A 13060-nucleotide genomic window follows, 5' to 3' on the forward strand; every position below is an offset into this window, starting at 1 on the left:
AAAAAAAAAAAAGAAGAAGCACATGGTCATAAATATTAGCTTGAAATTATCATGAGGTTTCACAGATTTCCCCTAAGTTCCTACAAAAATTCCAGGCCGGGACATTAATACTAGTGTGTTCACTAATCTAAATGGCATATCTGGGGTAATGGGAAGGGGACATCTCCCAGAAAGTGTTTCCCCAGGCCTTAGATACTGTCCTTGGTTTGATAATTCAATAAAATAAGCCATGCCTTTCAGACTTTGTTATTCGAAATCCAAAACTGTTGAGGGCATCATCAACACCAATGTTTTGTCCCTTGAAGAAATTTTTCACTGACCTTTCCTGAAATTATGAACTAACGGCAGGGCCAGATTTCATGTGATTTCATGTAATTACTTACCTGACTCCAACGATTGGCTTTATTCCCTTCCCCATGCTTCTGTCATTAACCAGAGCCCAACTCCAAAAGATAAAGGTGCTGGACCTTGGCCAAAAGTGGCAAACCACAGAAACAACTCATGAAACAAGTAATTCTATTGGTGGAGTAGGGTCTGGACTCTCTAATCAGCTGTTTGTCATTACTTAGGTACCTTCCATTTATTTCATACAGTAACTGACCAAAAAAAAAAAAAAAATCAAGTTCAGCAGATTGTCGGACATTCAAGATCACTATCATTTGAGAAGCAACAAAGACACTCACCCCCAGTGGATGTGCTGCCTTCTGTAGTTTGTTGTAAGGACTGTATTTAGGTTTCGGGGGCTTCCCAGCAGCTCTGTCTTTGTGCCTTCTACTGCTAATGTGCTATTAAAAGCAATTAAAAATGACAGCTTTAAAAAAATCATCCCCAAACCCCCCTTATAAATACTGTTTTAACCTGAAGAAGGATAGTAGTTACTTCACAGAAGTTGCAGAAACACCAAAATAAAAAAGCATGCACTTTTGTCCTTGGATCCTGATGGCTTGAGGGTATATATTTTTATGCTACCCATTTTAGTATATTTTTAACGGATAGAAGGCTCTTCTTTTTCCCAGCCTTTCTCTATATCACTGCACAGATCTCCTTTTTTGAAAGTTTACAAAGGAAAGGAATGTCTAAAGGAATTTTATGTGCAAATAAACAAAGATGCCCAGGCAGGCATGAATTTATTTCCATACTAATATTTATCCTCACATTTGTACAGCCAAATGTCAATCCCCTAAATTCTAAAGATAAATAACTAAGGTGCATAAAATGAGTCCAATTTTGTACATATGCATATAAAACACAACACAATACGAGGGCCGGCCCTTCCACTGTACAGCTGATCTCTTTGGAAGGCTATTTACAGAAAAAGTGAATGCAATAGGATTAGTAATCTCTTTAGCAGGTCACTGCAGGGTTTAGAAATACAGTACAACACCATGTAATAAAGTACATAAAATAAAAGAACAGTATAAAATTAGTTGTAGCATGTAAATGTCTAAACAAGTAAAAAGGGAACATTGCAATTTGACCTTTAAAGAAAATCACTTTTGAGGGGGAAACCTGGTAGAGAAAAGATCTCATACCCCTTTTTTCTCCCACTCTTCAGATATAAGAATAGTACAAACTCACTTCAGACAATTTCTGAAAGGCCTTAGAAAACATTACATCTTAGTATTCCCCTGGCAACTGACATAAGCATTAATAAATAAGGGCAATGAATACAAGACAAGTGGATGGATGGATGGATGGATGGATGGACAGATGGATGGATGGATGGGAGAGGAAAACAGGAAAGAAAGGGAATAAAGGAATCACACATATTCTGCCCATAAGGGTGTCCCCTATCTGTTTTCATTTCTAGAATATGTGCTGTCTACCTGTTTAAGTTGTGTTTCCGAGTTGACGTGCACATCACAGATTTCACAGTGAAACGTTTTGTTTTGCAGACCTGTGTTTCCCTTATTAACTGGTCCTTTGCCTTTCACGCCTGCCCTAGGAAAGGCTTTGATAGTCCCACTTCCATTCCGGGCTTCTAGCATGGTTTTGTGCTTAGTACCTGCCAGAAATATTTAGAACAAAAGGAAGAAAAAATAGAAAACATTCTTAGCTAGGAGATGCCTTTAAGAAACGATTCAATAACAAAATATGGTACCTAGTTTTAGAGCAGTTCCTCCAAGGGTTATGACTGAAATACGCTTAACTTAGAAGACAATGTTGTCTGACCACCTTACACAACATCACTTAATTACTCATGTTTTTATAGCGTACCACATAACAAACCAGCACCATTAATACAGCACCTGCGCGGGAGAGTCCTGAGATGAAACTAAATGGGTGTGACTTTGTTTCATTTCCTCTTGATGCTAATAAGACATAAATGATAGCTGATGAGCAAGAGTGATTTAGTTGCTAAAGGTATAGTTGGAGGTGATTTGTAACAAATGTAATCAGTTTAAGCATGGTGTGTTTACAGAAGTGGCACTAATTAAATACCCATGTTCTAAACAGAATGCAAACAAGCTTTCCTGGTCATGTGTTTAGGTTCAGTAAAAAAGAGTAATAGTGTAAAGATCTTAATGACAGGAAGGAAAAAAAGCCCTATTAGGAGAGTAAAGCCCACACTGATTGGTTATGTAATTTCAAATGTATAAACAAATGACCAGGATGATGAGGGGTGAGAGGGTGTGTAGATACACTCTAAGTAAATACTTCTTTTTAATAAACCAATAACATCTTTGGACTCTCACACATAAGTAGTGTAACTCCAGTTCTCAATACTTTTTTTTCAATTACTAGAGTTCATGCATGGGAGTTTTCCCTCAAAACTTTGTTCGCAATTTTCTTTCCCTTAGTGTTGATAAATATTCTTTATTTTTCTCACTTAGTCATATGGTGTTGCTATGAAATTTTCTCTGTTAATCATTTATGTCCTTTTTGCCATTCTGGTTTTCTAAATCCATTTTTAGTGGTTTCTCTTTTCCTAATTGTATCTATTAGATCTGTTATTAGATTTATTGGATTTAATATTTATTAGATTTATTTGTTAGATTGGTATCAGCTCTGTAAGGATAAAAAATAAGATTCTTAACTTCTGATTTCTGAGCCAGCCTCCCAGAACCATTGAATATTAATGAAGAAAACACACTGAGGGCCACACGAGGTCAGTGCCAATCACCACTGCCTTAAATAAGAGGCAGTGAAATACACAAACAGGTTTACAGTCACGTTTCTCTTTCAAAACGATTACAACTTTACTGAACCCAATATAAACAAATGTATATTTCTACAAAATAGATTCCCCACTTTGAATGTCATATTCTTATCCATAGCTGTGAAAATGTTCATATCCCAACATATTAAGGAAAGGGAAAAAGGTCAACACCTTGTAAGTAGACTGGAGGACTTGAAATATGGGCCACAGCACTGCTCTGTGGTTCTGGTGGGAGGCCTCCCTGCAGTCCGCTTTCACTTATCCCCCTTGCAAAATAGATACAAACACTTTCTACTCTGAAGTTGGTGTAAGCCAGTGTAGAGCAAAACAATGTTCTAGGGAGTATATGTATACACACACACACACATATGTATATGTGTATACATATATATATATATGTATATATGTAATTTGTGTCACTGTGTGTATGTGTCCGGACAGTTGTCCAACCTTTTTTATCTAAACAGGTGGTTATATCAAAATATTTTTCCATGCAGCTTCTTCAATCAGACTGAGAAGGATTCCTGGGCTGGTTTGGCTTATCAATGTCTAAGAAGTAGTCAGTTGGAGACTGAATGTTACTCTGACTTTTTGGAGGGACTCTTGATTCACCCTGGTTAACCTCTTTTGTAATTGAGAGTCTTACCGCTACCCTAGAAGATTCTCAATAGGAGTGCCAGATAATCTTTGGACCTTGATAACAAGGCCATGGACACTGACCACAGCTGACTGGCTTAAATGAACTTTCACTTGAAATATGAAATGAGAGGGGCGCCTGGGTGGCGCAGTCGGTTAAGCCTCCGACTTCAGCCAGGTCACGATCTCGCGGTCCGTGAGTTCGAGCCCCGCATCGGGCTCTGGGCTGATGGCTCAGAGCCTGGAGCCTGTTTCCGATTCTGTGTCTCCCTCTCTCTCTGCCCCTCCCCCGTTCATGCTCTGTCTCTCTCTGTCCCAAAAATAAATAAACGTTGAAAAAAAATTAAAAAAAAAAAAAGAAATATGAAATGAGAGATGCCTTAATGAAACAAGTCTTTACCTATTCTCTTCCTGAACACAGAGGCATGGCTTAGACATGGGCTTCTTAAAGGAAACCCTGGGTTTTGCTCATACTCTATTCTCAGTGCCTGACACATAGTAGAGAATCAGTGAAGACTAGGTCAAGTATTAGATATTTTAAAGAGCAATGAACAAATATCTGTAAAGAGCATTGTGAGCTCAGACTCTGGCGTGGTATGAGTCAGAGTTTGCTTCCATTAGCTGTGTGGTTTACATGTCTTTGTGCCTCAGTGTCCTCAGCTGTGAAAAAAGAAATTATCTGCTCTACTGAAGTGCAGCATTAAATGCATTTATTGTTTTAAGGATTACTTTTGGCATTTCCATGTGTTCTACACATTTTAGTCTATCCTCTTTCTTAATGGTGTTGGTTTTATTTAGGCAAAAATTTAGAAATCTCTAAGCACTTTAAAATTTAGTGAAGTCTATCCTTTGATAACTGCCTTTTATGCATATTAAAATTTAGTGAGGGGTAGCATAAGCTCTGTCTAGGGATAAAAAAGCTTGAATGAGCTTAGTGAATATTATCAAATGTTACCACTTCAAGTGATTACCAGAAAAATTTGCCCAAATTAGTAATGAGCATTAACATAAAACATTTAAAAGGTTTGGATTTTTTTATTATATAGAGAAAATCATCAAAATTACCTAAGGAAAACATTACCTAGTGGAATGTTTTGGGGAGAATTCTTTGAAGACAAAGACAAAACATATTTTTTGTATTATCTGTGTCTATAACATACAACTAAAAGGGGACTTTCGGATCTTTTGAAGAGAATAGGTCCCCTTAAGTTGTTTTAAATATTCTTAGACTGGTTGTGAATCATGCTTGTAAGCTTAGGAGAACTACTTCTCTTCTCAAATTCACACAAACAAAACAAACAAACAAACAAACAAACAAAACATGCAAAGCCAGAATGCCCGTATTCGAATCCTGCATTCCAATATTATGGAACATAAACCAATTAACTGCAACTTCAGTGAAAAATAAAAAGAGAAAGCAAGTGAAATAACACAACTGATCCCCAGATAATGCTAGAAGCAACTGTGGTCATACTAATAATCGTGCCGTAATAACTCATCCTTACAAGATGCCATATGGCCTCTTAGCTCTGAGATGGAGAGAGAGGGAGAGAGAGAGGGAGAGAGAGAGGGGGAGAGAAGAAGAAGAAGAAGAAGAAGAAGAAGAAGAAGAAGAAGAAGAAGAAGAAGAAAAAGAAGAAGAAGAAGGGGAAGAAGGGGAAGAAGGAGGAGGAGGGGGAGGAAGAGGGGGAGGAGGAGGTAGGAAGAAAGAGAGGAAGAAAGGGAGGGAGGAAAGAGAAGAAGAAAAGAAAGGAAAGAAGGAAAGAAAGAAAGAGAAAAGAAAAGAACAGAACAGAAAGAAAGGAAAGGAAAGGAAAGGAAAGGAAGAAAGGAAGGAAGAAAGGAAGAAAGGAGAAAGGGAAGGGGTAGGTTCAAAGAGAACAAATGACTTGCCCAGGTTCACATAGAAATGTTATTTACAGATCTGAGGTAAAAATAGTCTGATCACTTCTAGCTCATTCCATTGGAATATACAAGAGGCAGTGTTTGATGGAAACTATAGCATCAAAATCTGTTTATGATTAAGAATGTGTTTTTGAGATTAAAAGAAAAACCATAAATGCAGAACTCTACATTCACAGCTATAGGCCTTATTTCATGCATATGTGTTTCTAAAAGGGAAAAAAGGGGGAAAACTACTTAGAATTACAATTTAGATGCAAAAGACACATCTCCCCACCCTGCAGCCTGGTTGCTTTTGATCAAAATTGGCTTTCAAACCTGGCTCCCTGAAAAACCGCCCAATCTCAACGGTGGTTTCCTCATCTGTGGCTCTAAAAGAAAGCAGGGAATTCTTTTAAAGTGATATTGGTGGCGTTGGGTGGGTAGGGGTGAGTGTGGGGGCAGTGGGGCACTAAGGCAGTGACTGTGGTCTGTTCCAGATGCAGGTAATACAGGGGTCCATTAAAGAGAATTAGAAAACAATAATTAAATGGACTACAAAGGCAGTCTGCTTTCCACTAGGGCCATGAACTGGCAACTCTAAACAATGTCCATGATAAAGGACCTCTTCCTAGAAAACATTTTGTTGATCTATATTCTACACCATTGGTGTGTTTACTGTTGAGATTTATTATGTATTAAATAAGCCCATTGTGTTACTTATCCTCTACTAAGCATCATGCTACATGGAACTTGGTCTGTAGACCTCTCCATTACACAGCAGGCCGCGCACACACAGGAACTCAGCTACAGGCTCTTGTTTTGTTAGCGAGTCCATAACAGTTCACAATCATTCAAGCTCATGAAGGCTGCGGTTCATGTCTTCAACCCCTGCAGCCCTCTGTATCTTTATAAATGAATGACGACACCACCATGATTGTGAAAATGAAGCGACAGAATTTGGGTTGCTTCAATTCTGTCATTTTATGTGACTGCTGGAAGTTTTTATGTTTAAAGCAGCAAAACACAGTGTGAGCCGTGGGGTGTCATGGTTTTGTCTGGTGAGCGTCAGTTGCCCACGTTGCTAACTGCCTAGTGACGGGCACTGTACTGGCTGCCTTCCCGCCCTGTTACCTTTTCTCGCTTCCTAACCTGTTCCCTTGGCCTCTCCTGAAAACTATCTGCTCTCAAATCCTGGTCTCCGAGTCTGCTTCTAACGGAAACCAAACTAAAACACACACTAACCCTATGATGGATCCTACAACAACTACTCCTTTTCCTGACAGGAGAGTGATCATACAGGTAAGCCCGTCTCCTTCTATCTCCCCACCCCCCATGGGTTTCCCCACATGGGGTCCTAAGGGAAAGATGCTGGAACCAGTGGATAAGGGGCAGTTGTATGAACATGGGAAGGACTGCATTCATCCTCTACATTTAGAGAATGTCCTGGACGCAGGGAGCCTCTCGACACTGCTTCCGTTACAAATAAGAGAGCTGAATCTGGAGATCAAAAATGGCGCACAAAGGGGTTAGACACATCTACTTGTCCACCTGCTTTCCTTTGCCATCTCCAGCTCTGGCACAGCTGGCTCGTGCACGTCTAGTGTGAGGCCTCCAAGAAGGGCCTGGACCTGAGAGAAAGATCTCTGAGGTAGGAAGGGAAATGCAGGGCTAGAGAAACCTAAGCTTAGGGGGAATGGGGATAGTCTCCTGACTAGGACAAAGGGTTGGAGGGGACATCCCTATAAAGGGACTCATAGTAGAGGTGACAACTACATTTACTACCTTAAGCTCTGCCTGCACAACACTTGTGAGGATTTTGTGTTTGCTTTTTTTTTCTTTTCCCCAACACTATAGCTTCTAGGCTTGGATATATAATAAATCAGAATCCCTAGATATAAGAAATATATATATATATATATATATATATATATATATATATATATAATGACATGGGTGAGTATGCATTTAAAGCTCATGGGCTATTTCTGACAACAGAAAGCAGAGATGAGCAGCATAGAATTGGAATATGAAAAGTGCTGACCTGGTGTGGTATCATGAAATAACTAATTACTCTTTGCTTCTTAATCAGATGTTTCTGATAAGAATTCAAGAAGGATGCCCAAATTCTTGATAAATTATCGCCAGCCTCAAAGGGTATGGTTTTGTTTATCTGTCAGAGTTGATCCCCTCCCCCAAATGAATGTGTTTCTCTGTCACTATGCAGAAGGATCAAGAATTCTTGAGAAATAACTGACCTCCAACGATGTTTTTGCTCTCCCAACTACCCTGCATCCCTGAATAATGTATTTGCATGAGTAAAACTCGAGGCATGTCTGCATGGTATATAGATTCTGACTTGGGGCCAGATCTTTTTCTGTGTTCTCAGGCCCTGAACCCATGAACTCCCGGACGGCAACTAATGTTGCGTGCAGAAGGAAGATACGAGGGGCGCCTGGGTGGCGCAGTCGGTTAAGCGTCCGATTTCAGCCAGGTCACGATCTCGCGGTTCGTGAGTTCGAGCCCCGCGTCAGGCTCTGGGCTGATGGCTCAGAGCCTGGAGCCTGTTTCCGATTCTGTGTCTCCCTCTCTCTCTGCCCCTCCCCCGTTCATGCTCTGTCTCTCTCTGTCCCAAAAATAAATAAACGTTGAAAAAAAAAGAAGGAAGATACGAACTGAAGGAATTGCTCTCCACCTGCAATTACTCCCTCAGAACGCTGAAGTCAATACTTGGATATTACTGTGCAGCACAGTGGCCAATGACAGTGAACATATAGCTGCAACATTAACCCAGGGTATCATTTACAAATGATTCTGTTTTTACTGTAATTGCTGACAGGGTCCCGGCAATGAACACAGTCTTTGAGAGAAAATCTAATCTTGGGCCAAAGGGCTGGCTTAAATCTTAGGCAGGATATATATACAATTATCTATATCTATATATCTATATATGATATCATCTAGATTTTATTGATAGATATATAGATAGAGATATACTCTCCCTGTATGTATTTATCTAGATAGATAGGTTTTGGTATGATATAATATCTATACATTATCTTTCTATAGATATAATACAGAACAGATGGATGGAATTGAAATATACTGGGGAAACATTTCATCCTTGTTATGATATGTTCAAGTTTAGTGTTTAAGTTGGAGAGACCTAAGTTTACGTCATGGCTTAGTCGCTTAATTGGTCATGTGCCTCACCTGAGCTTCAGTCAAATAGCAAGAATAGTATGTTTAGGTTGCCACAAAGAGTAAATAAAATATCACATGTGGAGAACATACCTCAACGGTTGCCCATAATAAACCCTTTACGGTAAAGTGTCCAGGTGATACAGATTTAGCCCAAATAATATTATTTGTCATTAAGACCATAACAGCGAGGTTTCACCTAAAATCACATGGAGTTATGGAACCAAATTTTGTAACTACCGATAAAAACTTCAGCAAACTTCATTTAGAAGCAAATGTGTGGGAGTGTATAGCAATTTAGAAATCAAATAAATGCAAATCTTAGACTTTAGAATATTTTACTTTATCTCCTAATGTTTAATAACACACACACACACACATTCATAAACACAAACACATACACATCGAGGCACAGGAGCCCTGGAAGTCCTCTCTTGCTCCCATGTAAATGACACTTTGCATGTCATTTTTATTTTGTAACAGTTAATGAATTCCATGTAATAATTGCCAGTTTTCCGCCAACCCTTTGTCCCCTGCTGCAAAAGATCTAACCCATTCAGAGGAAGATAATTGAAGAACTGTTGAGACAGAAAAGAAATCGCTTTATCTCACCACTGTTGTGTGCCTCCAGCTGTGAGGCAGAGTTGACAGCAACCTTGCATAGCGAACAGTAAAGAAGCCGTTTTGCCTTTTCTTCCTCAGTCTCCGTGGAAGGACATGAGCTATTGCCAGTGGCTGTTGTGGGGCTTTTTTCCACTTTGGAGGTGATCTCAGTTGTCATAACACTGCTTTTGCGAATTTCCACAGTTGTCGTTGATATTGCTGGTGTCCCTGCGGTACTGTCTGCATTCCAAATAGCATAGAAAAAAGAGGACAAAACAGTGGAATTATCTTTCCCTATTTGGAAATCTATCACTAACATTACGTTCCGCTAATAATGATAAGAGCAATCAGCAATTGCTGCTTGGCGACTGTGGTATGGGTCAATTATCTCATGAAGATATTTGCATAGACGGCCACATGTAATTGCGTATATTGATATCAAAGGCACAGATAATTCTTAAAAATATGCCCAAATACACTTAATTTTTTTCCTGTGGGGCAAATAAACATACCCACAGATTTCTCTTGTTACCATATGGCCTTAATAAAATCATCTTTACAGTATATTGTACTTTGCATATGTATATTTCTACACAGAGGATTTTTGACAAAATAGAGGATAAACACTTTCAAGATATTTTTATTTTTCTTGACTAGTCTATTTTCCTTCTACATTTATCTCTTTAAGTAAATACAAGTACCGATCCTTTTGTATATACTTGTGCAAAAAAAGAGAAAAAATGGAATCCTGACGACATATTGCTCTGTTCAGATCAACAATTTAGAAAACCATTGCCCTATTTACAAAGAGTTGTATATTCAACACCAGGTACAGGGATCATCAACATATAAACAAGAGGAATTCTAGTCTGGCGTATTGATTAAATGCATGCTCTGTACCAGGCTGTGTTCAGGGAGTCTGTGACATAGTATTCAAACATCACTGGCCTCTGACAAAAAACTCACAGGCTGATCACACCATGTTAATGTCACCTCATCATTTTGAGAGTCAGATGACCATGAAAGTGTTGGTATACTGGAACCCTACAACCCATCTGGCTCTGAAGTCTGATTCCAAATCTGGAGAGGTCAGCTTCTGAAGGAAAACTGCTTTATCCTGACTTCACTCAGGTATACACCAACAATTACCAATTATAATTAGCAGTGTTTGCCATATCCAATAGCAAATTGCAAAGAAGCTCTATGTTCGTATCCTTTCGTCTTTCATACTCTTTACTCAGCCTCCCAGCTGGCTGGTTCTTAACCTCTATTCAAAATATTCCCAGGCTGTCTCCCTAGCTACAGCTGCTCTTGGAACTGTTTCTCATTCCAGATACTGCTGTGGTCACTAATGCCACACTGAAAAGTTTATAATAAATGGATCAGGCATGGTTGTAAGGGACAGTGGTCTGCCTGCAATGAAGCGTTGTCCTCAAAAATGCTGGTTAGGTCACACTATCAAGAGTTGATTGCGGTTACAAAATGCCTTTTAACCTGGGTATTTCCTTTGATCCAGATATACAGGTGGGGATTTAGGTGAGATTGGTTATGGCTTCTTTCCCAAATATGGCATCAGAAACACTAGTCAATAAGAAGAGATGGGGTGCCTGGGTGGCTCAGTTGGTTAAGCGTCCAACTTTGGTTTAGGTCATGATCTCGTGGTTCGTGGGTTTGAGCCCTGCATCACGTTCTGTGCTGACAGCTGGAAGCCTAGAGCCTGCTTCAGATTCTGTCTCTCTCTCTCTCTCTCTCTCTCTCTCTCTCTCTCCCCCTTCCCTGCTCATGCTCTCTTTATGTCTCTCAAAAATAAATAAATGTTAAAAAAAAAAGAAGAAGAAGAGAAACGGGCTCTTGTTGAGGGCTATTGTATAAAACAATTCATCTGGATCTTATTTCCTTTGCCTGATACTTCAAAAGTGTTTAATCACTTATTTAGCTTCTGAGATCATCAAGTAAGCCTCCTTTTTGAAGAATATCCCCAATCATATTAAAAAAAAGTCAAACTGCTCATCAGTTTCTCATGATTAGGGAAAAATAAATAAAATTACTCAAACACTAAGTTTTGCCACCAGAATACATTCATTCCCTTGAACACGGACAAGTCTATTTCCTGATTAGTTTTTGCTTATCTATTGAGGTACCAGTGTTAAAATATCAGTTAACAGCTAGAAAATATTTCTGAGAACCTAGATATGGCATAAAATGGAATGACCACTTTAAGACAGTCTAGTAGCTTTTCATTGCTCCCAACAAACCAGAAATGACTGTTTGAAAGCATATGCATATGTGTCTGTGAATAAATGACAAATGCCCAGTTAATTTGCTAAATGTTTTAGATACATGATTTCATGTATGCTTCACACAAACTTGAGGAAATTCCAGAAGTTAAGAAAATTTCCCAAGGTCACACAAATAGAATATGGTGAGTCAAGGCAAGGTGTTTATAGACTGAAAAAATCAGGGATTTAAAAAAGAAAAAAAAAGATGTTGTGGATGATATTCTTGCCCAAGACTGTGATTCTTCATACTAAGGCCACAAATGGCAGTAGGCTAAAACTGCTAAATTATTCTTACGATCCGCTCTCATGGGGAGTGACAACCGTAAATATAGATATATTTAAACTTTGTGTGGCTACATGTAGAGGCAGAGCGTGACACTATGGATATTTATTTCATTTAATTCTAAGTAAAGATGTCCCGAGTAATACACCATTTCCTCTGGATTGACAATGCTGATTTTATGTCTTGATCTGAAAACTGCGTAGCATCGATCATAGTAGTCCTAAACCAGCTTCCCTATTTACACGGAAATTCTTAAGTACAGAGTAAACAAAACCATGGATCTCCTAATCCCTGTGACAGCTACATTAGTCGTTTTCTAACCTCAGAGGATAACGTACATTTAGACCAAGGATGCCACAAGATTAGAACTGCCAGATTCTCTATGCCTAGGGCTTAATGAAGTATTAACATTTCTTAAGGCAGGTCCTTTGCCTGAGCTAGGTTTAGGGGAATTAGTATCAAAATGCCTAACTTCTGGAACCTCTCCTCTGGTCTTTTAAGACCTCATGGCTGAGTACAAATCTGTTATTTTCTCCATTTGGCAAGTAATTTGAAAGAAATACAAATAGTTATATTTTTCATTTTGAATTGAATATATACATGTTATGTGTTTATGTTAACATTAAATGTTATATAAATGTTATGTCCATAGGTAGGATTACTATTAATTTATAATAAGACATGAGTTTTTCAGTTACTTTTCATTTATCAGTGGTGAGGGGATTTTTTCATAAAAAAGTAAAGTAATTATATTTTAAGATTATGCCATTAATATGGCATTAAAATTTTTTTAATGTTTATGTATTTTTGAGACAGGGCGAGCACAAGCCCAGGAGGGGCAGAGAGAGGGGGTGACAGAGGATCCGAAGCAGGCTTTGAGCTGACAGCAGAGAGCGCGATTCGGGGCTTGAACTCATGAGCCATGAGATCATGACCTGAGATGAAGTCAGCTGCTTAACTGACTGAGCCACCCAGGTGCTGCAAGATTATGCCATATTAGAAGATAATCACCTATGT

At 38.9% G+C, this 13060-nt stretch overlaps 1 protein-coding gene across 6 annotated transcripts in view; it reads right to left on the reverse strand.

The window, feature by feature from the left end:
• ZNF385D (zinc finger protein 385D) overlaps positions 1-13060 on the reverse strand; it is an 896556-nt gene that overhangs the window by 4475 nt on the left and 879021 nt on the right. For all 6 annotated transcript variants that reach the window (XM_045503772.1, XM_045503773.1, XM_045436284.1 and 3 more), the window contains 3 exons: positions 9491-9721; positions 1827-2005; positions 684-785 (listed from right to left, as the gene is read on the reverse strand). In XM_045503772.1, the coding sequence (XP_045359728.1) occupies positions 684-785; positions 1827-2005; positions 9491-9721 (512 nt within the window). The remainder of the gene's footprint in view (positions 1-683; positions 786-1826; positions 2006-9490; positions 9722-13060) is intronic.

This window comes from Leopardus geoffroyi, chromosome C2 (assembly GCF_018350155.1).
Source record: "Leopardus geoffroyi isolate Oge1 chromosome C2, O.geoffroyi_Oge1_pat1.0, whole genome shotgun sequence".
Taxonomy (NCBI): Eukaryota; Metazoa; Chordata; class Mammalia; order Carnivora; family Felidae; genus Leopardus; species Leopardus geoffroyi.